Source organism: Leptonotus elevatus, chromosome 8, assembly GCF_054856555.1.
Source record: "Leptonotus elevatus isolate MCC_2025b chromosome 8, RoL_Lele_1.0, whole genome shotgun sequence".
NCBI classification, from domain to species: domain Eukaryota; kingdom Metazoa; phylum Chordata; class Actinopteri; order Syngnathiformes; family Syngnathidae; genus Leptonotus; species Leptonotus elevatus.
Genome location: NC_141246.1, coordinates 14,787,967 through 14,812,416, shown reverse-complemented (window position 1 = coordinate 14,812,416; position 24,450 = coordinate 14,787,967). Strand labels below are relative to the sequence as shown.

Below are 24,450 nucleotides of genomic sequence, written 5' to 3'. Positions count from 1 at the left end.
GATGGATGAATGGATTACCACCTGTTGATATCATAACCATAACAGAACACATGACTGCGTTATTAATTTAGAATAACGAAAAGAAGAGAATACTTTGCACTGAAGATACTAGGGTATTTTCATGTCACATAGGACAGTCTATATCGCTCTGTGTATTTGTAGTCTGGTGACTCGAGTCTTTGGGCTCTCATCATCATCAAAGCCTTCTGGAAAAAATCTATTAGTCTGTGAATTGATCAGAAAATACCGTAAAAACCTACCCATCCTGCACCAGAATTGCACTAGACAGTAGCTAGCTAGCTAGCTAGCTACATGTATATCCAAGATTTGTTTACCAACTTGTTTCCCCAGCATTTTTTCCCTGTTAGTTTGTGTTCTTTGCTTGTGTTTTTATACTTCACTTTATTATCCATCCCTTGTTGAATTTGTCAATTTTGGGGTCCTTTCCATATGCAACAGTATTTTTCTGATACTGTGACATTTGTAAGTTTCTATCTTGACCCATCTTCACTTTATGAGATATCAAAGTCATTTCTATGCAAAGTGATATAAGTATTAACAGATGTGACTTGAGGAAAGTTGCCCCAAATACAATTTAAAGTTTTCTGCATAGTAACATAATTAGGTCAAGTGTCAATATCCAGTGTATTTGATGAGTCAAATGAAAAGGACATAGGCCTACTGTAGCTGTGATTGCTCCCGGCGAAACTGAACCTCATCACAGTGACAGATGTCACCCCTTGTGGTTCCGGCTTCACTGTATGTCATCAATATCCACAGGAAGCAGGGAATAAAGACCCCTGCCAGGAGAAATGTCAGCCATTTTACACTTTCAAGAACTTAAGAGGAGAGTGGGTGCATGTGGAGAGGCAATCTCACCAGGGGGGTGAAACTCCATCTGACTTCAACATTTCTTCATGGGTTAAAGCCGAATGATGTTCTCATCCTCTTGAACTGACAAATGATTTCCTCCATGGGGATTTTACATTAGTTTGTGTGGAAGGGATCCGTACCTTGGGCCTAAAATTTGGTCCACCATGGCATGTTATAAACTCTCAATCATATCAATAATAACTAGCATACGGCTCAATAAACATTAACTTAAAGCCTCAAACTAGTCAGGAAAGCTTGTGAAGTGATGAAACTGAATAGTATGGGCCACTCAAGGACAGGGCAGGGAGGGATAACATTGTTGAAGCCTGGTATGATATAAGTGGTCCAGTGTGTGAGTGCGTCTTTAGAGAGAGAGAGAGAAAGAGAGAGAGAGAGAAAAGTCTAAATGCGTGTGAAGCAAATGTATTGACGTGCAGAACGTTTCACATAAACAAGGATGCTACTCCAAAAATAAACACTCACTGGCTGTAAATGATTTCTTTAGGGTGTGTCATTGTGTGATGGTGTTTCACTATCACGAAGATGAGGTATGAACTGTGGTGTCATCTCCTATTTGTCACATCATCCCATCAGGCTACAGCCCATGTGTCATTCTTGCACCTAATGCTAACAAGCATGGCGGCTATGTGAGTGCACGGAGAGGTGACGCCCGCCAATCTCTTGTCAATTACTGGAGGAGGTACCAAAGTGGACACAACAAGGAGGATTAGTACACAAGCTTTATTGTGGATAGAAATGTCAGAGCAGATCCATGGATGTAATTTAAACAGCTTTGGCTGATGGACAGAACTGCGGAAGGGTAACAAGGTCACAAGACCCGTTTGGCACGAAGAAGCTACATGCACGCACGCAAGTGGACTCAAAATAAGTCCATTCTAAATCAAGGCTCAGTGATTTGAGAGTTGAGAATTTGCAGAGACTCACCAACGAAACTTGCTAATGAGGCCGATTTTGACCGATCCCAAACTGGGCAAAATATGCAAAAGTCAAGTCATGCACGATAACAAAGAATGAATCGTGTGATCTTGTGCACACAACACCCGCTTTGCTTGAGCTCATGTTACGAAACACTGGAGAGGAAGAACGCTCAGCAGCCTGTTAGCTCGCTCGAGCATTAAGTTTGCTTGTGCATTTTCACTTTAACACCTCGTATTGACCGACTGTCTGCCATCAAGAGTCACAGCACGGCACGCCTGCATCATTAGCCAAATATAACCTCTAGGATTCCGAGCAACTAGCACATGCTCAAATGAATTCCCTCATTTTTGCTAAACCACAATTTAACTATAAATACAAACATCTTGTTAAAAAAAACAACAACAATGACATAACTGTATTAAATTGATTGTAAACTGTGCTAATATAGGCCAACAGGGTCTGTAAGTGTGCAAACAAAACAACCAACATGCAACAATGATACCATTACATTGAAACATCCAATTAAAACAAAGAATTGTTAGGCTGGCACCAAAGACTTGACTATCTGAGCGCAAAGTGACTAGTTTATAACAAATAGTCACGTAAAGAAATTATTTTTATAGATTTATATTTATATACGCACATACTGTATATGCCTTGCAGATGAATGAACAAGTCTTTGCTGTTCCACTTAAGTCCTGTAGGTGTCGGTAGCGCTCTTTTTGTCAAATCAAATCAAGAAAAAGAAGGCACTTCCGCCATCTGTGAGTGAGCTGAGAATGTTAGTGCTAAAAACATCACTAACGACAAAGCAACGTGCTTCAGTTCCCTGAACCGTGTTTGCTTTCATCTGTGGCCAAAACTCAAAGAGACACAGGCACGTTAGACACGCCCTCCACCATAAACGTGAATTTTACAGAAGCCATGTTGTGTCTGCAGGTGCTGTGCCCACTGTGATCTCAGCCAGAGCAAAGGTAATTGCAACCACCAATGTGGTTTCCTGAGGGAGGGGGGAGGCGCTTTATTGTTAAAGACCGCCATGCATCTAGCAATAGGATATGGAGTTGTAGAAAATACAATATTAATGTCTTGCACCCTAAAATTCACATGGCTTAAGATGTACATTGCAAATTATGTATCTCTAATTTTGAATGTAAACGAGAAGTAGGAGATGCTTGCTTTTCATTGGATTGTGACAAATTATAATTTGTCCTTGATACCTTCCCTGAGCAAACGACACACATTTATATTGAGATAAATGAACACAAAGCTTTGGATTCTCTCAGGAATGTTATAACACAATTTGCAAGATCTATCTCTATTTACATAAAGCACATTATACGTGTGTGGCAGTGTTTTAGAGCTGTTTAGCACATTTCACACATTGTGATCACAATGAAGTGAAACGCCAGCGCTAACAAGAATTGTGTAGGCTATTGCATGCACAGCAAGTTCTGGTAAGAGGACGTAGCACCAGCTGTGTTAAAGTAAACAACACACAAATCATAGTTTTAGTAAACACTTGGAGATATATTTGTTTAAGGTAAAACACGTTTTATCAAGCAACCATCTCCTTTTTAAAAATGGCAGTGATATGACTTAAGTATTTTTTTTTTTTATCTGATTTGTCACACGACATTTATCAACATCCTCTTTACCTAAAGCTGTGCATACACTGTGCCACTCAAGCCCATTTGAACCCAGATTTCCCGTTGGCCGTCACGCGATGATCGATCGAACGTGCTCGCCTGTGATAATGATTTAGCACAATCGAAGCAAAGTGATTTAGCTAAATTAGCTCGGTGGGTGTTCTGGGTTTTCATTTTAAAGTAAGGCACAAATGACAAATGAAGCATGAGTCTTTTACTGTTCGTCTACAGTCTGGCCCTTTGTCTTTTTTTTTTTACTGCCATCTACAGGGCATAAGTATAACAGCTGCAATGAAAAATAATACCGTTAGCACTGACCGTTAGCCGTCTCCTGTCCTCATCAGGATATGCACTACTGAAAATGGATGGATGGATGGATTGTGCATGCCCAGCTTCAAGAGATAATACTTCTGCATCTACTGTACAATATATATTAGGGGTTGAACTGATTAACCGACTTAATGATACCCCATCGACGTTTAAAGCTTGAAGTCGACTAATCCCGTTTTTGGCACCTCATACTCTAAACGGCACAAGGAAGAGAGCAAATACTTTTTCTCGTCATTGTACATATACCACATAAAGAACATAATGCGATATCTAGTGTGACCCTATCAAGCGTACTATAAAGTCGAACAAGAAATCTCATACGGATGTGGTCCTCCTGTTTCCACCATCTTTCACATCTTTCTGAAAGCAGTTGTGGACCTGTAAGAAGCCAGAGTCCCTCTCTGGACTGTATGGCCTCCCCCCCTTCAAAGGGTCTCTGTGGAAGGTGTACAGGGATATGTCTCCCCCCCGCTTCATCCCTCCTGGGGAGGGTTCCGACGACCTGGAGCTGGAGCGCGAGCGCCTCCGTCTACGGTGGTAGCTGGGGATACGCGAGTATGGCGAAGAGGAGGCGATGGATTTGATGAAGTCGCGCTTGGCTCGGCAGCGCGTCTCTTTGTTTTTCTCGATGTATATGTTGATGGCGAGGACGCCCACTGATTCTGCCACGATGAAGGAGAGGGCGCCAAAGTAGAAGGACCAGCCGTAGTTGTACTGATTCTTCTTGTCCTCGTCTTTCTTGTCACTGGGATCGCCGGCGTTACTGGAGATGTAAACGATGATGCCGATGATGTTGCTCAGGCCTGAAGAGATAGAGGAAGAATGAATTATTGAGCCTTGCCACACTGTGGATCGGTTTGGTTTAACTCATTTGCTCCCAAAAATGTATAAAAACGTCCTATTTTAAATATTGCCACGGTCCCAAAAACATATTTATATGTTGTTGTTTTTCAAATGTTTTTTTTTATGCTAGAGCATACAGAAGGCTTTTGATGCAGCCTCTGACCTGAAGGGGTCGCTTAAAGCAATGGTAGTTATTGCAAAAAACGGTCTAGCAGGTGGCAGCAGAGTATAAGAGATCAACCAGGGCCATGTTGCAACAAGCTCTTTTCCCCAGTGTTTTGAACAGGTTCGTGAATAATGATGAAACTTAGCTCTATTCTAATGGTAATTGTTGCAAAATGGAAACAGATGAAAGAAGAGACTTAATCATTCTTTTGGTAGGTTCCATGTTTTTATAGCAATAGAACAAGTGGGCCTTTGGAAAATCAGTCAAAATCCAGTAAAACAGCCGGGAGCAAAGGGGGTTGCTTCAGTGAAAATGGCTGGAGTGAATGAGTTAAGAATGTTAGGTAGTAAAAAATACATAAACAATTGGAAAAAAACTTAAAAAAATAAAAAATAAAGATGTGTTGCGTATGACGACTCTTGTTCATGCACACTTAGTTTATATATATATAAAAAACTTGCTCTGTAAATAGTTCCTTTACTATTGTCATTAAAAAAAAACACTGAATCTCAGTTCTGACTGTTCTGTAAATGTTTATTTACACATACATTTTCTGAATTTATAATAGACTTGTTAGAATTAATAGTTCTTCTTACTTTTGCGATCAAAATTGTTGATTTGAATCTCAATTAGGCTGTTTTATCAATAGTTTCCAAATAAACCCAAAACAATATAGCAACTTTTGATCAATCCATATCAATTTCACACTTAAAATAATATACTGATGTGAGCCAAACCCCTTTTCAGTTAAACGACGCACACATCCGGTGTAGGCCACGCCTCCTATGAATACAGCTACAGATCGCTCATCCCTAATGACTACATTATCCTTACTGATTGAATAGAAAATAAACAATTCATTAAATCAACTTAGCCAGCACTTTGGCATAACCATTTTTAGTACATAATCCTACCAAATTATTGATAACACGATGGTTAGGCTACTAATAATACAATGTCTGTGTCTCTTTCATCAGCAGACATCACCCCGCACTCACTCAAGATTCTTGACTCGAGTGGAAGGCAGGTAAGTACCAGATCCAACAGAGATGCAGTTTTTACATTTGATACAATAGTGATTGCATAGTCAATATATTTTTACACGGTACTTTCACTCTGACTTCATGACTGGCGGTGTAGTGTTGCATGCTGCTGCCTCCAATGACGGATAGGGGTCCATTCCCGGCTAGTGCCCCAACATTCATCCACAGCCAGTCACAAGCCCGGAGAAAATAAAAGAAAAAATGGGTGGGTTGTGTCAGGACGGAAATCTGTTGTGAAAACTGAGCCAAATAATAAATGGTCTGCGATTTCTTTTAACATTGCTGTTGGAAGAGAATAATAAATCAAGAAAAGCAAATCAGGAACGACTGTATTCTGTATGTTCTCATGTGTATAACATTACCTGCAGCCACAAAGAGAATCCCAGCACTGAGCAGGAAGTTATTCCTCCTGCTGTGGATGCGTCCGACGCCAACACACAGGCCGCCCAGCATCAGCAGGATGGTGCTGAGGATGGGGAAGAGGCTGGAGGCTCGCACAATACCTGCCCACGTGAAAAAAAGGAGCGTTACTAATTGAAAGTGGTGTGCAAGTGACTCATAGCCAATCCCTTTTAAAGTCGTTAGGGACAAAATAAATTGGAGAATTAGTCATTGTTTTCAGCCATTTTTGGTGCTTTTAGCTGATAATTGTACCCAATGTCAACGTTGACTCAAATAGTTCATTAACATAACTCTGTTTCATACTGAGAGAGCTACAAAACCTGAATTTGGTAGGATGTATACAGTGGCTATAACAAGGCTAAACACCTTTGTTCAATGGCCAGGTTTTTGTAATATAAAAACAAATCCTTGTAAAACATTTCCTACCATTAATGCGACAAATAATCCGTAAAACTCAATTCAAATGGAAATAAAAAGGGGGAAGTCAACCCAAAAATTTGCTTTACAACAATATGTTGTATGTGCCCCCACTCGTCTAAACACGGCCTTCTGATTTGTAGAATATGAGCTGAGCACAATCCACCCGATTTGATCCAACTCAGGGGGCGGCCATTTTGTCACTTGCTGTCGACTGAAGATGGCGTCACAGTTGCCCATTGCCAACCAATCATGGCTCACCTGTTTTCTAAAACTGAGCCATGATTAGTCGTTACCTGAGCCTGGAGCAATTGGAATGTCATGTTCATTTAAAAGCAAGGGACAAAATGGCCGCCCCTTGCGATGGATAAAAAGAAGCAGATTGTGCTGTTTATTCCACAAACACAATATTAATCAGAATACCATGTTTAGACTAGTGGGGCTGCTTAGAACATATTATTGTAAATATTTTTTTGGGGTTGACTTTAAAATGGAGAAAAATTAAAACAACTTAAGAAAGAAAATGGCCGATGATGATATTCCTGGCATATGTTATTTGTATCATAGTATGATATTACCAAATTGTTAATATATGCAACATGTTGACATACAAACAATAGCAATTGCCAATACTACAAAATATTACAAAAATATTAAAGTAAAAATCCATGACGTGACCATAATTGTACTGTAGCCAAAATAGACGCAGTAATATAAGTCTTTTTTTTTTTTAAATAGTGTTATTTATATAGAACTTATAGAACTTGACCTGAATCAACATAATAGGAAACATTTGCTTAAGATCGTTATGCTACAAACCAGATGTGAAATGATGTGAATCACTCATTAAAAAAAAAAACATATTTACGTTAAACTATGCAGACTGGTTGTCACGTAGGTCAAAGGCCAATTAGTCATGAGCACACCCTTTGTCATCTCTTTTGCGCCAATTAGCGTCATGCCATCCGGATTTAAGGGGGCGGGAAGGCAACGTCACGACTCATTAAGGACCCTTGTGATGAAGCCATCAGTGGCACTTAACAAAGAGGAGCGGATTAAGAAGTGAAGTGTGTGAAGAAGATGACCACGTCAAACACACTCACGTAGGATGTACTCAGAGCTGTCTGTGTCGTAGTCATTATCCTCCGGGAAGTGATTGATCCGAAAACAGCTTCCTGTGTTGATACCTGCATGAGGCAATGACAAACATTTCAAGTCAAATAGTGTGTCTATTGTAAAGTGGAATGTGATCAAGAAAATTGTCTTTATTTTCAGGCCACATTTTCAGGACAGACAACTCCAGGATCTGTGTTTCAGAAAGTTGTCCTCAGGCTCCCTCTATTCAAAGTATTTGCACACAAAAACCCTTTCTCCGCCTTTAACAGAATAAAACATGGGAGCATTATGAATATTGAATACTAGACTTTGAATTAAAAGTCACACGGATGATTTCCTCCTGTCCCAAAGTTCTGTGCTCTAGCATCTCCATGATGGCCATTGACACATGGGTTGACTCTACAGAAGCAAATAGCTAAGGGAAGGAGCGAACCAATTTGATCGAAGGAGCGGGACAGATGGCGACGTGCAAGGACAAAAGACAGATAATGCTAAAAGTGTGAGAGTATTTCGGACTGAGCAGCAAGGTGAGTACCGTGACGTGTGGTTGTTAACACGGTGCTAACGCTCCACCCAAGACATCCAGAAGAATGGAAGAGCTGAGAAGGTAAGCGCTAATCAGTGACATTAACGTTCATGTCACTTACCAACATAAAGTTAGCCCTGCAGAGGGTTTGCTTTCTGTTAATTACGACTACCGTCAAATTTGTGGCTAGTTTATTACGATGGTGACAAATCGTACCTGTGACTATAAGATGATTTCTCCATACCGTCTATATTATCTATATAGCGCTGTGGAGTCGAGTAAATAACGCAGCATCCAAATCATGTATTTACCACCAAAACTTTAGCATCCATAATCTTCTGCAACACAGCATCCATTAATATATATTTTACTTTTGTAGTTTTTTTTAAGGGGCTAATCTCACGAGCGTAGCTAACATCAGAAGCCGTCTTCAACAGACCTGTGAGCAGCCCGCTTGAGATAAAAGCATACAAGTGTCTCTTGATGGTGATTTGACATTAAGTCTCTGATCCCTGCGATGTTTTTCAGAGGCTGCCTTATTAATTTGATGTGGACTCGAAATGAAGAGAGCCAAGGAAAGAGAGCGCAAAGGAATTGGAGTTTGAATTTTAGGGAATTTTTAGGGCATTTCCCGTGCTTGATGGCTTTGTTTAAAGCAAGCGACTTCACATTTGTCCTCGTTCAATAAATTTGGAGCATCCAGCTAATATCTCATTCACTGCCATAAATTCATAAAAAAAATATATAATTATCAAAAATTAGGGGCGACAGGCAATTACATTTTTTAACTGTAATTAATCGCATGACTTCACTAGTTAACTCATGATTAGTCACAAATGTTATATCTGTTCTAAATGTACAATAAAAAAATCTAGGTTTTCATACTCTTGTTAACAAAAGTGGAAAAAATGTTAAACTAATAGAAATAGTTCAAATTAATTTTTGACGTTTATAGCCGTCAATGGCAGTGAATGAATAAAAAATTAAAAGAAAAGATTATTAAAAATTCGGGGCGTCATGCGATTAAAACTTTAAATCGTAATTAATTGCATGACTTCACTGGTTAACTCACGATTAATTACAAATTGTATATCTGTTCTAAAAGTACAATAAAAAATTCAAGGTTTTCATACTCTTGTTAACAAAAGCAGGGGAAAAAAGTTAAACTAATAGAAATAGTTCAAATGAATTTTTGACGTTTATAGCCGTCAATGGCAGTGAATGAGTTAATATGTTAAATAACCTGTTAAATGGCAATCTAAGTAAATCCTGTTTAAGTGGATTCAAATGCAATGACTATGAAAATCAGCAAGTACAATATTCATATTTGAGAGGCTGAAATCAGAGGTTAACATGGTGGTATCCTAAACAAAACAGAAATATTTCCCAAATGCTAAATGTTTAAATTTACTTTGTGAGACATGCTTACTAGTATCATGTCTTAATCACCCATTACAACGTTTTCATCTACAAATCCTTATTCTGTACCAAACAGCCCCATTGGACTGATGTCACTGCCTTAGATATTAAATATACTTTGATTTATGAGTGCATCTAAATTTATAAGATCAGTCTTTCAGATAATTGGATCTTTCTCCCAATTGGGTCATCTGAAAAGGTCCAGGAAAAAGAAAATGTCTGGTGATAGTCGCAATAAAATAGGGGGGGGTGAAAGAAATTGAGATGGACGAGATAAAATGAAAAACACACAAAGAGTTAATAATACCGTTGAGATGGCGAGGATGAGGAGAGAGGAAGAAAAGGGGAAGCAGGAAGAAGTGGAGAACCGTCTCCCTCGAGGCAAACCCATCTTTTATTAGTCAGCATAACGCCATCGTGGCAACAACATCCCCTCGGCAAATCAGAATCCGATTTCTTGCTCGACCTCTCACAGGATGATTCTGACATCTTAACTAATGTATTCAACACACACACATTGCACAAGCTCATGTTCATTTCTTGCAGACAGTAGACACACCATGACCACAGCCACTACTTATTTGTGGACACTTCATTAGGTACACCTACACACCGTTATTGTATCCTATACTATACCCAAGCTATTAGGGATGAAAATCCATTGATTAATTGTTTTTCAAACTGAAAATTGTGTTTTCCTCACATAGATGTTAAATTAGTACAAGAATAACTCAATTGTTGAACTTCTGGTGTAGAACTATATTTCACAGGATACAGAATATAATATCCTAACTCTAACATGTAGCGATATAAATAATGTCAGCAAACTATTAGGACATGTTTTCATGTCTGATGCATTGTAGTTGTAAACTAATGCAAATTACAACAGCGATAATAAACATATTGTTAAACTGCGGCATCAAAATTAATCATTTTGATTTCGTAAAGGCAGAATGTTAGAAACGGCTCTTGTATAGGATGTCTATGGACAATTTGAGCTGTGCATGTTGGCTCGTATGTTCCCACAACTTGAAACACAAATATCCTTTTAAAGTGAAAAGATGTCTTCTAAGTTGACTCACCACAGAATAACGTTAACAAGCCTGACACATTTGAACAATTAAAAAAATTACAATAAATCTGCAAGTATTTAAAATGAAATAATGAAAAATTAAGAAAAACAATCAAGCCCGTCGTCTCTCCTCTCAAACATTGTGGGCGTGTCCGCTGAATGCATGAAACCATGCCCTGCTCAACTGTCACTCAAATATCAGTTTGCCCATCTTTGATATGCCAACACATTCGTACATGTTTAGCCGTGAAAATATATCCATTGTATTATCTAATTTTAGCTAATAAACAAATTGGGAGGACACCAATGTGAGCAGAGAAATTATACACACAAAAAACACAACGACTAAGTCATCAAAAGGCTAAGTGTGACGACAAAGTAAATAGCTTGATGGGAGCTACACATTGAAAAGGACAAAAACTGAAACCTAACAGAAACGCAGATGATAACGGGAACTCTTTATAAGGACAATGAAAAAGAAAGATTATGCCAGAAAATGCAACTACACAAGAAAGGACAGACAAATACACGTGAGAAAATAGAAGTGAGTAATAGCCAAACATGGCAGAGAAAAAAAGCGAACGATCCAACTTGGGCAAACGACAAGAAGTAGGCTAACAATATTCCGACGACGAACTCCCTTCTCTTCAGCATGGAAGCATGGAATTGCCAATATAGCTTACAGAAGAGTAAATAGTTTCAACGGGGCTATATCAATCAAAGGCGCTGCAGTGCAACACTCACAACATGAACATCCTCCTCCTTCATAAAGGTGTGTTTGCCACATGGGGACAACAAGCCTTATTGCTTCTACATGGTTAGCCGGGATGCCCTCAGACTAAGGCTTTATTTATGTTCTTCATTCCTCCCAACTCAATACAACGCTTACAGAACAAGCCATATTTTCTTTATTTCCTGTCATAGATTGAAAGAAAGAGAGAGAGAGAGAGAGAGAGAGGCAGGGAGAGAAAGAAAGAGAGCGCAAGAGAGAGAAAGAAAGAGAGCAGGAGATAGAAAGTAAGAAAGAAAGAAAGAAAAAAGAAAGAAAGAGAGAGAAAGAAAGTAAGAAAGAAAGAAAAAAAGAAAGAAAGAAAGAAAAGAGATTTTTTTTTATTTTTTAAAAATGACATTTATTTGCCGCACTTATTTACATTTTTTTCATAACACACAGCTCGGCTAAAGCAATTAAATAAATAGATAAAAAAATAAAAATAAAATGCTTTTACATCAGAACATCACTAAAACATAGCGCCTCCTCATTCACGTCGCATAGTGAGCAAGAGAGAAAGAAAGAAAGTAAGAAAGAAGGAAAGAAAGAGAGATAAAGAAAGAAAGGAAAAAGAAAGAAAGAGAGAGCAAGAGAGAGAAATTAAGAAAGAGAGAGAAAAAAAAGAAGGAAAGAAAAAATAGAAAGAAAGAGAGAGAGCGAGAAAGAAAGAAAGAGAGTAAGAAAGAAAGATTTGAAACAGGACATGGGCAAATAATAGCTACTGCCAATCCATTCTTAAAACACCAAATAAACCACAAATGTTCATGGCAGATTTTCTGCTTTTCTAACAGCATCCACCCAGTAACGTCGAACCTTCTGTTTTCACTCCTCTGCAGCTGTAATTACTGTGCGTTTGTGTGGATATGAGACCCCTCCTCACAGCTGGGAGCTGGTAAACATATATTCCCAAAAAATGGAAGTCAGACAGACAGACGCTTTAAGTGTGCCGTGCACGCCACAGTGACGCTCAGTGCTTTGAAGCACGGGAGAGGAAACGCCTCTTTGAATTTGAAGATGGTTCTACATTTTTAATCCAATTCCAGTAAGTGGCAGCCAAATACAACGCAACTGCATGCAATCGCCCAACGTTGGCTGACTTTTTGGTCAAGTTTTTGAAATGCAAAAACAAGTTGTTGTTTTTTAATGATGAAATATGATCAATAACCACAGTTATGAGGACATTTACTTGGATCTGAAAATGTGTATGGAATAAGATTATCATATGATGCCACCATGGTAAGCTCTGCTCTTTATTAAATTGGTGGACCAGCTCAGACACCATTTTGGTCCATTTTTCATTTTTCACAGTTACCATAAAATAAATAAAATAAAATAACATCTAGTAACTTAACAACTGGGTGGAGCCTGAGAAGCAAAACCCCCAACTTTTCTTTACAAGTGCTTTAAAGTGGACTATTTGTGATTGTACCTGGAGTTACATCCTCCTATATTGTCATAAAAGGAGTGTAATTCTCTCTTCTTCTTTTTTTTTCAAAATTGCTGCCTTTGTGATTTAAAAATTACATTTGGCGACACTGCAATGTAAATTTGAGTAATTGTACAGCCCCAATGCACAATATCCGAAACAATTTGGGGATACACTTTATGACGTGATGGTCGTCTACAACCATGACTTTCTTGCATTTCTGTGGGATGGAACTAAGCATGCTGTTTCAAATATTTGGGTTACCTTTTTAGATATATATAGAGGTGAATTATAATATTTTTCAATGCAAAGGATTTATTCCAGCTGCTGTCCTTGGATCTCATTAGACTGAGCTATGAGTCTAATGGAAGTAATTCACTTTTTAAAGGTAATCACTGGCTTTTTGTGATTTAGTAATTTTGTCATATTTCATATGGAGTTATGGCTCATTCTAACATTATGTTTGTTACTATGGAGCACATTGACAAACATTATAGAAAATGCCTACACTGTGGCAAATATATTCTACCTTTTTCAAAGATGATAAAGTTGATGCAAGGAAGGAATAATTTTTTTGTTCAATATGGTGGCACAGAACCGTGATTTTCATGATATTTTGATTTTCTCATCTAAGTCACAACTCTCATTGATGGTGGAGAGAGAGAAAACAGTCATCTAATTGCTTGCCCTTTAACTTTTTTTTTTATGATTGATTTAGGCGTTTCTCTTATCACTCTACTGCAATTCAGCTAAAGCATATACAGCGCGGCAGGGAGTTAGTAACCACATCGCGTTTGTGAGACTTGGATATGCGTTGGGTCACATGATTGGACTGTGTTGCAAGGGTGCCTTTTGTGCGCAACAAGCAGGATGTTGCCTAGAAGTGCACGCACATCACGCCCATGTTGCACACTGTCCATGCGTAATCCACAATTCATGCCACTTTCATTTGTAACGGAATCAAACTCAAATTCAGCGGTAAAACGAACCCCAAAAAGTTCACGTTTTTGTTTACCTTCTATACAGCAGATCCTCCATAGTCCAGAGTGCGTCAGGTCGCCTCTGACTTTCTTGGGCTGCGCGTGGCTGTCCTCAGTGCTCGCGTTGGTGGCGTTGCAGATGTACGCCCGCGAGTAGAGCCAGTAGTCGGTGCCGATGGCGATGCTCATGAGGCTGAACGCGGCGAAGGCGCCCGCCACGGCCAGGAGCGTCTGGAGCCCGCGATCACACCACGCCATGGCCGCGCATCATGCGTGGCAAATCAATCAATGCAAGTCGCCCACCGACATCACCGCTTGCTTTCCCATAAAAAAATTAAAAAAAGTAGTCAGGAGTCAACTTTGTGCTCCACTTCCATCCAAACTTCAGCAAAAGTTGACATAGAAAGACTGATCATTATTTCCCATTTTGGATTTGGCTGGGCATTACTTTTGGTCAAGACAAGTGGAACCCTGGAAGAACCTCTCAAAAGACCCCTGAGGACCACAGCTGCCTTGTTTGAAAGTGCAAGAAACAGCAGCCAGACCACACCTACCGTCAGCGGGATGCAGCCAATGAGAAAGGAGATGAGAAGAAGGGGAAAAAAAAGTCACCCTTCAACCTTGTGTTTATTTTTATTTCATTTATTTTTTTGCGTGCAACTACTAAATAAAACGCTACATCGTTGCCAGAGCATATATGCCTGATAAAAAAAGGAACAAAAATGACATCTAACGAAAAATCTGCTGCTTTAAAGCAAACCAATATTTCTTTGTTCTTTTTTTTTTAAAGAGAGAGAGAAACAAAAGTAAGTCTCACTTTCAAGTGATTGGTGGGGGGGGGGGGGGGGGGGGGGATCAGCTTTGCCACAGCTTGAACTCACATAGTACAAGTAAGATATTTTTAATGAACTGCTTGTCGGGCTGACTCATTTTAGCTGCCCTGCTTGTACCTTTTTCTTTTTCATGTTTAGGTTATTTTATTTTTTTTGCAGATAAAACAAAGGCAAAGAAATCCAGCAGGGTTACAGTCTGAGTGGCATGTGTCTCAGCAGGAGGCTCAATCCGGTCACTCCAGTGCTGTGAACCCTTCCTTGCACCTTCACAAAGATTGAAAAATTGAGCTTTTTAGTGGGCGGGTGTTTGATCAAGAGTGAAGGGAGGGATTAGGAGAAATGAATGCCTATATGGAGATATATAAGAGGCAGGATATGCAAATAGTTTGTATTTGCATATAGTCCAAAGAGCAACTGTGTAACACATCATTTCAAAATAAAAAACTGGGAGGTCGAGTTGTACAAAAACATAATTTCTTGTTAGACATCTAATGCATTAATTCATTTACTGCAATTGCCGGCTTTAGACGTCAAAAATTCATTTGAACTATTTCTATTAGTTTTCCACTTTTTCCACTTTTATTAATAAGAGTATGAAAATCTAAAAAAAAATGTATACATTTAGAACAGATATCAAATGTGTGATTAATCGTGAGTTAATTATTGAAGTCATGTGATTAATTATAATAAAAAACTTTAATCGCCTTACGATTTAAAAAAATAAAAAAGATTATTAAAAATTAGGGGCGTCAGGCGATTAAAATTTTTAATTGTAATTAATCGCACGACTTCACTAGTTAACTCACGATTAATCACAAAGTTTATATCTGTTCTAAATGTACAATTTGAAAAAATCTAGTTTTTCACACTTTTGTTAACAAAAGGGGGAACAATTTTAAACTAATAGCAATAGTTCAAATGAATTTTTGACGTCTATAGCCGTCAATGGCAGTGAATGAGCTAACTGCACGTCTTTGGCTCTTATACACAAGAGCAGAGCTACGTGGTGGCCAATGGTAGCCACTTTCCAGAACTTCCTGAACTAGCTTTAGCACCAGATATCGAGATAACAAGCTTATTCGTAGAGCGCAATTTATACACAAGACAATTCATCCATCCATTATCTCATTATTCACGAAAAGAAGCGCAACAAACAGCATGGATGTTGGTTCTTGCTCTTGGGAAAAACCGACTGACTTATATTTATTTTATATTTATTATTATACTTTCTTTGGAAGTCCTTACACATGTTGAGTCAGTGTAATAATTGCTCCGAGGCTTCCTGGTGTACAGAATGGACCAAAGGGATCGGGATGTTCCAATTAAAAATTAAAGACCCTGTCAATGAAGTTACTGGTGTTTTGCTTTTAAAACGATTTCATGAAAATGTAGGCGCATTTAGCAAAATTGCAGAGTAAACGAGGAAGAGGGCAATTAATGGCACATCAGATGAGGGGAAATTGAAGCTTTGGATATGCAAATACCGAACGTAAGGTCGATTTTAAACAAGCGGATAAAGGTTTGAGTTATGATTGTGTGGAGCAAGTCATCCCCTCCTTTGACACGCTCCTTGAAAGTGCTATTGATGATTCAACCTGCCTGGTAGGGTGCTTCCTGACACCCTCTGCGCCAGTGTGTGTGCTGCAAATAAGAAATAGCACTATAAAGGCACATGAGGGTATTGACACTGATGCTTCGGGGTAGCTTGAGGCGATTCTTAATAGCATCCAAAGTTCATGCACTTAAGGTACTGGTTTCCTTTGTTAGTTGGTTTCATTTACCAGAGATCAGGTGTAAAAAAATTTTAACATCCTGAGATTAAAATGGGATACAAATATACCAATAATCAGGCCAGATCAATTTTATGATCAAAATCAACAAAAGACAGATTATTTGGATGTATTTAAGAGAATGTCTTTAGCAATTATCTTGTGGTATGGCTTGTGTATTTTCCTCACTGATCTGCTTGGATGGAAAGAATAGCCAATTAGGAAGAAACTCGAAATTCGTGCTGGTACGGCACAAATAGAAGGGCAACTCTCCCAAAGCCTACCCTCTTCTTCTTTGTAAATTTTCCATCCGTTTAGATGCTCTGTGGCACCATGCTGCCTCCCATAGGTCAGTCATGGTATTACAATTGATGTCTGCATTGAGGAAGGAGTGTCAAGAGGGTAAAGTTTGGTGGAGGACCCAGACGCAGGTAAGCAGGGCAAGGAGGCAGAGGTGATGGACAAAAATAAATGTAATTATTCAAAACCAAAAGTGAACTCCAAATTACAAGGTAAAACAAAACGTGGGTGGAACAACAAGGCAAAAACAGGCAGCATGACATGAGGGAAAAGACAATGAACCAACACAGACAGAGGGGAGACAGGAGACTAAATACACAGACGCTAATGACACAACAAGACACACCTGGGGCAAGACACAAGTGGCTGAGGGCACTGATTGGTTCACACGAGGAAGCAGGATTACACACTTAACAAGACCAAGGGAGAACACACAAGGAAAACAGAACCCAAACATGACAAGGAGACTCACAATGTCAGTGGTGATATTCTGTGTGTGGCGTGCGTGTTGCTCATCTTGAAAACAACGTACACTAGAAGGGCAGTAAGAACACATAAGTCATAAATTGTCGAACCCCCCCCCCCCCCCCCCCAAAAAAATCTATACTATTGGTCAATCCACAAGGGTAGGTATTATTTATTTATTTTATAAAAATGTTTGCATTCTAAAGTGTTGAAAATGGCTTGTACTCAATGTTAATGGTTGAACCAACATGACATTTTTGGGGTCTCCTGAAAAAATGCTATTTTCGAGATAGAAGGTTTTGCCCTGACGCCAACATTATTCTCAATAATAGTTTGTTGGCATTGTGGCTTTTTTGCCTTAGAATTTCACCTGATGCTCCAAAAAACAACATACGGTAGGGTGCAATACAGTGAAAAGGTCAGCTTATTAGTTATTGTAGAGTATATAAAAAAAGAAAATGGACAGGAAATTGAATCTTTTTCATATGCACCTCACGTTGCTTGATCGCAATCGGGATTTGATGAAAGGTACAGCTAATACCCAATGTTACGATGATGGCAGCCTAGCATCCATGTATGGTCGGATAAAAAAAGAAAAGCAACAGAATGATGAGTGATGTGAAATGAGCACATACCAGGGTTATGATAGTCTTGGATTTTCCGTTATAGTCTCTGTAGTTTTTATTTCATTTAGATTTTTGATTGTACAGTTGGGTTGTTTTATTTTGTTTTAATTTTATTGGAGAATGCCTGTTTAGCTTTTATTAGTTTTAAAAATAAATAATGATGTAAAGCTATATTCTAGATTTTTTTAATGAACCCAGAAAGCTGATCCATGATTATTTGTTGACAATGACGGAAGCAAAGGACATTTTGACCATAATTATGTTATGATTCTGGTCCAGGGGGACCCAAAGTGGAGAAACGGATGAGAACGATCAGATTGAGATGATAGAATATTTATTGCAAAAAACAAAACAGTTGTTGGTCACAGGTGGGCAGTTGCTGGACAGAATCTAGGATCTAAAGAGCTGAGTCAGGTTGCTGGAAGCAAACAGGCCTGCATGGAACGTGGGTAAGGTGACAGGCTGGGAACAAGGAGGGAAAAAAAATGGATAAATATTCACAAAGGTCTCTGAAAAAACCCCAACCCCAACCCTCAAACCCCCAAACCCTTTGCAGGCATCAAATTCAAAATGAGTGAATATTTGGAAAAACAACAACAACAAACATCCAATAATGTTTATCATTTTGAAAATGAAATGGCTTGTAGTGTATTCAATTGAATAAAGGTTGAAAATGATTAGAACATTTTACATTTTACACAACATCCCAACTTAACTGGAATTTGGGTCGCACATGAGAGGAACCCAATTTTTCGAAGTGAACCTGAAATTGTGGCCACTATGTGCATCCATATAGTACATCAGATCCCAATTCTCCGGATGGAAGATTAAGGCACGTAGACGGCGTCTGTGACGTATTTGCAGACGAAGCCTGCAGCAGACATGAGAGATAAAGAAGGAAACTGAGAGAAATTGGAGTGAAGGAAAGCAAACACAGACTCTGGCCGCAGGCTGTCGTAGACAAGCTGTTTGTTCACAGCCTGGAGTATGCAGCTCTCTAATGTCTTTCTGCTTTTGCAATATGAATGTGGAATTGAAGCAGAAGAGCCCAAACATGTATGCGTGATTGACCTGTGGACGCATTTGGGTGATTTATATTATAATTTGATATACACATATGGAGATAGTTCATCCTGAGCTGCTGTAGGCTTGTTCACTCTGATGTGAGTCAAGCCTTTTCTACTCTCACTCAACTGGCTCGTACGGTGCAACCGATAACGCGTACGCGCCCACCCCTTCCCGAAACTCATCTCTCGGTTCTTTAATTCTGAATATTATTATTTCATTCAGTGCCATTGACGGCTATAAACGTCAAAAAATCCTTTTAACTATTTCTATTAGTTTAACATTTTTTTTCCACTTTTGTTAACAAGAGTATGAAAACCTAGATTTTTTTTTATTGTGCATTTACAGATGTAAAATTTGTGATTAACCATGAGTTAACTAGTGAAGTCATGCGATTAATTACGATAACACAAATTTAATCGCCTGTCGCCCCTAATTTTTAATAATCTTTATTTTTTTTAATGAATTCATGGCAGTGAATGAGTTCACTTATCCCTGTGCTCTCGTAGTGTACCTGCTGCATAAGAGCTGTACTCAAAAGGCACAACCTCCACCTCGAGAGTCGGTGTCATATTTTTAATGTCTCCCAAAATTTTGGGAAAAAACATACCCTCTATAAATCAATTTGTCTGGATTCCATGCTGATCAGTCAAAAAAGTGGGCAAAGAATACTAGCCATAGACACAATACCTCATCAATACATGACATGTTTTTTTGTTGCGATTGTTTTTGTTTTTTATTGTGGTGCCGGATCCATTTGATTGTTTGGTGTCTTGCGGGCTTGGGCGTATTATTGTATGTATGACAATAATAAAAAATGACAAATGCCAAACTATTATTACTTGACTTCAGGTATGCTTTTGACACTGTTGATCATAATATGCTACTTGATTACCTTGAAACGTGTACCGTGTTTAAGGCTTAGTCATTTCCTCATTTCGATCTTATCTCTCAGAGAGGACAGGCCATTCAATTCATGGCAATGTGACCTCTGACTATTGTAACATCATTTGCGGAATCGGTACTTGCCCCTTTGTTCTGCAGTTTTTGCATTTATTATTATTTTTTTTTTGGTTTGTCCTTGCCCAGTTGGCAGGGTGTTTAGCAAAGCCATTGCGATTTTAACAATTTACCACTCAGGCTTAGGGTGACTAGATGTCCTGATTTTGAGTCTCGGGTCTCACGCCCCGGTAGAGTTTGCCAACCTCATTGTTTTGTTCCGATATTAAGCAACTCCTGTCTCGGTGTGCCCCTTTTTCTTAAGCCATGTTGTGCATGTCCATCGCACAATTGTCATAGTGATTCATACGATGAATTAACTGTCTTCTTATTTACTTCTAAATGTACACCCCAGGCTCAACTTAGCTCCTTTCTGACATCCAAAGCTTGCGGGGGGCATTTTGCGTCATCAGCGCAGAAAGAGCACAAACTCTCATTTAGGCACTGAAGGTTTTTCAGCGACTTAGCTGGGGATAAATCGTGAAAGGTGACTATGTGGGGGATTACTGTGCTTTTGTAAGTGAGCAAGTGAGAAGGGCCCTGGGTGCTTTTGAAAAGGATGGAAAACAGCAGTGATTAAAGCAAGATGTTACTGTCTATTACAGATGATTTTAGGATCATTGAGTTGGCAACGCCTCACTTCCTGTTTCATTTAAAAGACAGATTCAACCATTTCCATGCATTGTATTGATCTGGTGGCTTAATGAGCAGTATCTTTTTAAGGGATGGTTATTCTCACAAACAGTCACATTTATGCGTGTGTGTTTTTTTGTTGTCGTTGCTCTGTATCATCAATTGCTCATATAACGCTGTAGGGTTGTGTTCTTGGCCAAACACAACACTTAAAGTCGCTCTATAAGAAAATACAACACAAAGCAGCAAACTCCTCAGAGTACAATTTGCACTGGTAATCAGTTCAAGTGTTGGGCCTCACGTCCAGTGCTTGTTAGCAACATCCCTTTGAGGAAATGAGCTCCTGCTAGTCTATCCTTGTTTTCTTTCTTTTTTTATTTTATGTGTAAAAAAAAAAAAAAAAAGAGCAAACACTTTACCTCTGGGTCACCTTCTCTTATTTTTCCACTCACGATTATTTGCGAAATAATAGGATGATATTTTATTTTGGCAAATGCCTGGGTGGACTCAGAAGCGTTGGCGCTCCAAATTATTATTATTTATTGCACTATAACTTGTATAAGATGACCTAACTTTAACTTTGCAACACAGTATTACACTTTCCCTGATACTTTGAAGTCCTCACGGATTCTGTGCATCATTTGCATAATTATCGTTTTATTGCTCACTGACTCTGTATGTACGTGTGTTTATGTTCTACAAATGTAGGGGAGACCGGGGCTAGTATATATTTATTGGAATCAATACATTATACATAAACAAAATGTGTACCAGATGAAAGACAAAAGTCTTTGGTATATTTTTTTGCATTCATGTCACTTTCATACCTTGCGTCAGTGCAGAGATATAAGCCATCAAAGAGAAGGAGTGAACATGTGACATGTTGCCCCACCAGTGGGTAAATTGTCACACCATATGGGGTAAGATGTCACACTGCATTTTGTAACTAATAAAACAAGGACAAAATTATCCATTCTCTTTGGTTGATGTTGTTGTTTTTTACAGCCACAGAAACTGTTTATCATTGATCTTGAAAATTTACCATAATAATTGAGCAAACGTCAACAAAATATTATGAAATAGATTAAAGTCCTGAAGAACTGTTAGCATGTTGGTCATAGCTCTCAGCCTCAAATGTTTTGCTTCCCGTAAACAGAAAATTTGAGATTAAATTAAATAAAAAAAAAAAGAATAAAGCATTTCGGTTAATGGATGGATGGTTCATCATGAAATTTAGACCAGTTCTGACATGTTGGCAAACTGTAGTTCCAACAACAGGAAAATCAATTTTTAAACAATGAAACAAAACCTGGCAAACTAATTTCCTCACTTTTCAGACTCATCACCTGAAGAACAATTCTGGCATACGTAAACAAAGTTGCCAGATGTGCATTTTTCATTGGCATATTCTTTGCATATGTGACAACAAACCCCAGAATAACTGAGGCAACTTGCCCCAAACTACCATGTTGGCTAATTGTTGCTCTAGTTTAAAGTTGGCTTAAAACAGATCAGTGACTAAGGCATGACAAGATGCCTGAATCTCTCCTCTAACGAATCCACATGATTTGCTGCTAGAATTTGTCTATATATGACGCCTGTTTCAAAATATATGAAATTGAAAAACTTTACTTTGGGTTGTGCAAAACAGATAACTGGCACTCATCTCAGCTCACAATGTGCTATTCTCTTCTTAGACAGTACACCATCCCTGACCATATATACAAAGAAAACTAGTATTCCACTTTTTCATTGCGCCCTCTGGTGGAGAAGAAAATTGCAATGTGACAACTTAAACGTGATACAACCAGTCTCCCCTACATTTTGTCACGGAGGCATGTTTCCTTTAGTACTAAAGTGGCTCAAACTACCGGAGACCACTTTTCTTTGTGTTCTGTTTGTCCCCCCCCAGTGATGAGTAGAGAAATGTCAACAATTAGCAGTAATTGTTGACTTGAATATTGCATTTTATTGATTTGACCATTGGTTGTGCCTTGGGGTTGCTGCTTTCTTGACTTCCTAGCTCCCTCTCCTGGAGAAAAGGAGGCATTACATGCTCTTTTCATGCGTCACCTTTTATATTAAGATAGCTTTACAATCTTAATACTGCGTGTCCAATCGTGTTAGTGGCAGTTCTTAAATTGCCATGACATTATCAAAATAAGTTAAATGGTTCATTTGTTCTTTTAATTGCATTTTCTTATGTGTGAATTTAAGGCAAGAGGAAAACAACAACCAACTGAATAAGGAGCGACACCAGGAGAAAAAACAGCAGGACTGCACAGATTCTTCTCATCTATGTTATTGTTATCCATAAGATTGTGAGACTAAATAGCCCACATAAAAGCCAATCAGCCCGTGTGCATTTCGGAGCACTCCCAGTCAATCTTGTACCAGCCTATCGATGGGAGCAATCACTGTAAGAATGTGCCAGTTCATCACGTCAATAGCGGAAAATGCTCAGCTGGGCGGCCATCAAGCAATCAGTTCTTGCTATAGACGAGCAACTTACATCTGTTGCACGCTGTCATTACATCACATTCAAGCTGCTGGACGTGTGCCATTCGTGAGTGTTCACTGGTGTTAGACCTGACAGACCTGGTGCCTCACAGCCACCATTTTATAGTCAGGATTCGCCAACCTCTGCACATTTAGAAAAATGGCGCCACGCCACAAAATCACACAAGATATATTGAAAAAATAATGCTCTTATCTCAATAATGTACATATTTACTTATCAGTGGGAAATCTGGGCCTGTTTTGTTTATTATTATTCTGGATAAATGTCAACAGGTGGAGACACAGGTTACTTGTACTCGTAACCTTTGCCTGTCAATATATGTTGTTGGCACAGATGGCACTTTTGTTTTCAATTTGTTAAATAAAGCAATAAAAAAAAAAGTTTATTTTCCTTCGTTTGGGTCTCAATGACTGTACAGTATTATACTGCCTACTGGTGGACAAGGCGGGCATACCAGAAAGAGCAATAATGAATTGGATTGCTGCATTAAATAATGATGCATTTTAATGTAGTTACTCTATGTTATCATAAAGCAAACTAGCATTGAATTAACCTTGCTCTCGCAAGATGTATTCTCGCGGTATTTGTGAGTTCATAAACTCATTGATTCATAAACCGAGAATCAATCTTGTACCGCTCTCATTGATTTCCACCGATACAAACCACTGGTGGTTCAGACCAATCACAGAGCGACATTGTATTTGGGGGCGGGATATGCAGCTGTGACGAAAACAAGAAGCGCCGAAGCCGTGGGAAGAAACAAACCAAACATGGCGACGCCGTTGGAAGAATGCGTGGACAGGGCAATTAATTCTGTTCTCGCTGAATTAGCCTCTTGTATCGGCATATCAACATTGTAAAACCGACAACGTAAACTCAACGCCATGATATCAGCTACTCACAACAGTCGCATGACGGTGATAACATTGACATTTTTTGCCGTGATTGGTCGAAACAAAGTTAGGTAGACGTGCACACGATTCTGCTTCGTCCAATCAGCTAAAGTGTTGTACAGCATGCCCCGCCTTTCCCGAGCAATTCAACACGGGGTAGTCCCAGACTGATATTGTGAAGCACAAATCAAGCTGGCTATTGCCAGGCTAGCAATGAATGCCATTCCTTAAAAAATAAATTAAAAAAAGTTTTTTGTTTTTTTTCTCTCCCCTGGGATAGACTGGAACTGATTAATGGCATCTCAATTTATTTCAGTAATTATTTAAAAAAGAAAAAAAAAGATGAATGACATTAAGTGTCATCACATTCATTTAC

At 38.9% G+C, this 24,450-nt stretch overlaps 1 protein-coding gene and 1 long non-coding RNA gene across 4 annotated transcripts; one reads left to right on the top strand and one right to left on the bottom strand.

The window, feature by feature from the left end:
- Positions 1-1,682: 1,682 nt before the first annotated feature.
- On the bottom strand, positions 1,683-23,220 carry LOC147169901 (voltage-dependent calcium channel gamma-4 subunit-like). The gene is made up of 5 exons (XM_086082943.1): positions 23,173-23,220; positions 14,006-14,288; positions 7,766-7,849; positions 6,206-6,346; positions 1,683-4,594 (listed from the first exon to the last, which is right to left on the bottom strand). The coding sequence occupies exons 2-5, from the start codon at positions 14,226-14,228 to the stop codon at positions 4,107-4,109; spliced, it is 936 nt and encodes a 311-aa protein (XP_085939069.1). The 5' UTR covers positions 14,229-14,288; positions 23,173-23,220; the 3' UTR covers positions 1,683-4,106.
- Positions 2,567-6,351, top strand: LOC147169902 (uncharacterized). Of its 3 annotated transcripts, XR_015095811.1 has the most exons (4): positions 2,567-2,786; positions 5,781-5,827; positions 5,941-6,048; positions 6,212-6,351. It is a non-coding gene; the product is annotated as an uncharacterized LOC147169902 (long non-coding RNA). The 3 variants fall into 3 exon arrangements; XR_015095810.1 differs by lacking the exon at positions 6,212-6,351 and having other exon boundaries at positions 5,941-6,087; XR_015095812.1 differs by lacking the exon at positions 6,212-6,351 and having other exon boundaries at positions 5,778-5,827; positions 5,941-6,087.
- Positions 23,221-24,450: the final 1,230 nt, after the last annotated feature.

Coding starts and splice junctions, on each gene's coding strand:
- LOC147169901 (XM_086082943.1), bottom strand. CDS start 14,228: ATGGCGTGGTGTGATCGCGGGCTCCAGACGCTCCTGGCCGTGGCGGGC. Junction 7,850..14,005: donor GAGGATCTGCTGTATAGAAG/GTAAACAAAAAC, acceptor TGCCTCATGCAG/GTATCAACACAGGAAGCTGT. Junction 4,595..6,205: donor GATTCTCTTTGTGGCTGCAG/GTAATGTTATAC, acceptor CTATCTCTTCAG/GCCTGAGCAACATCATCGGC.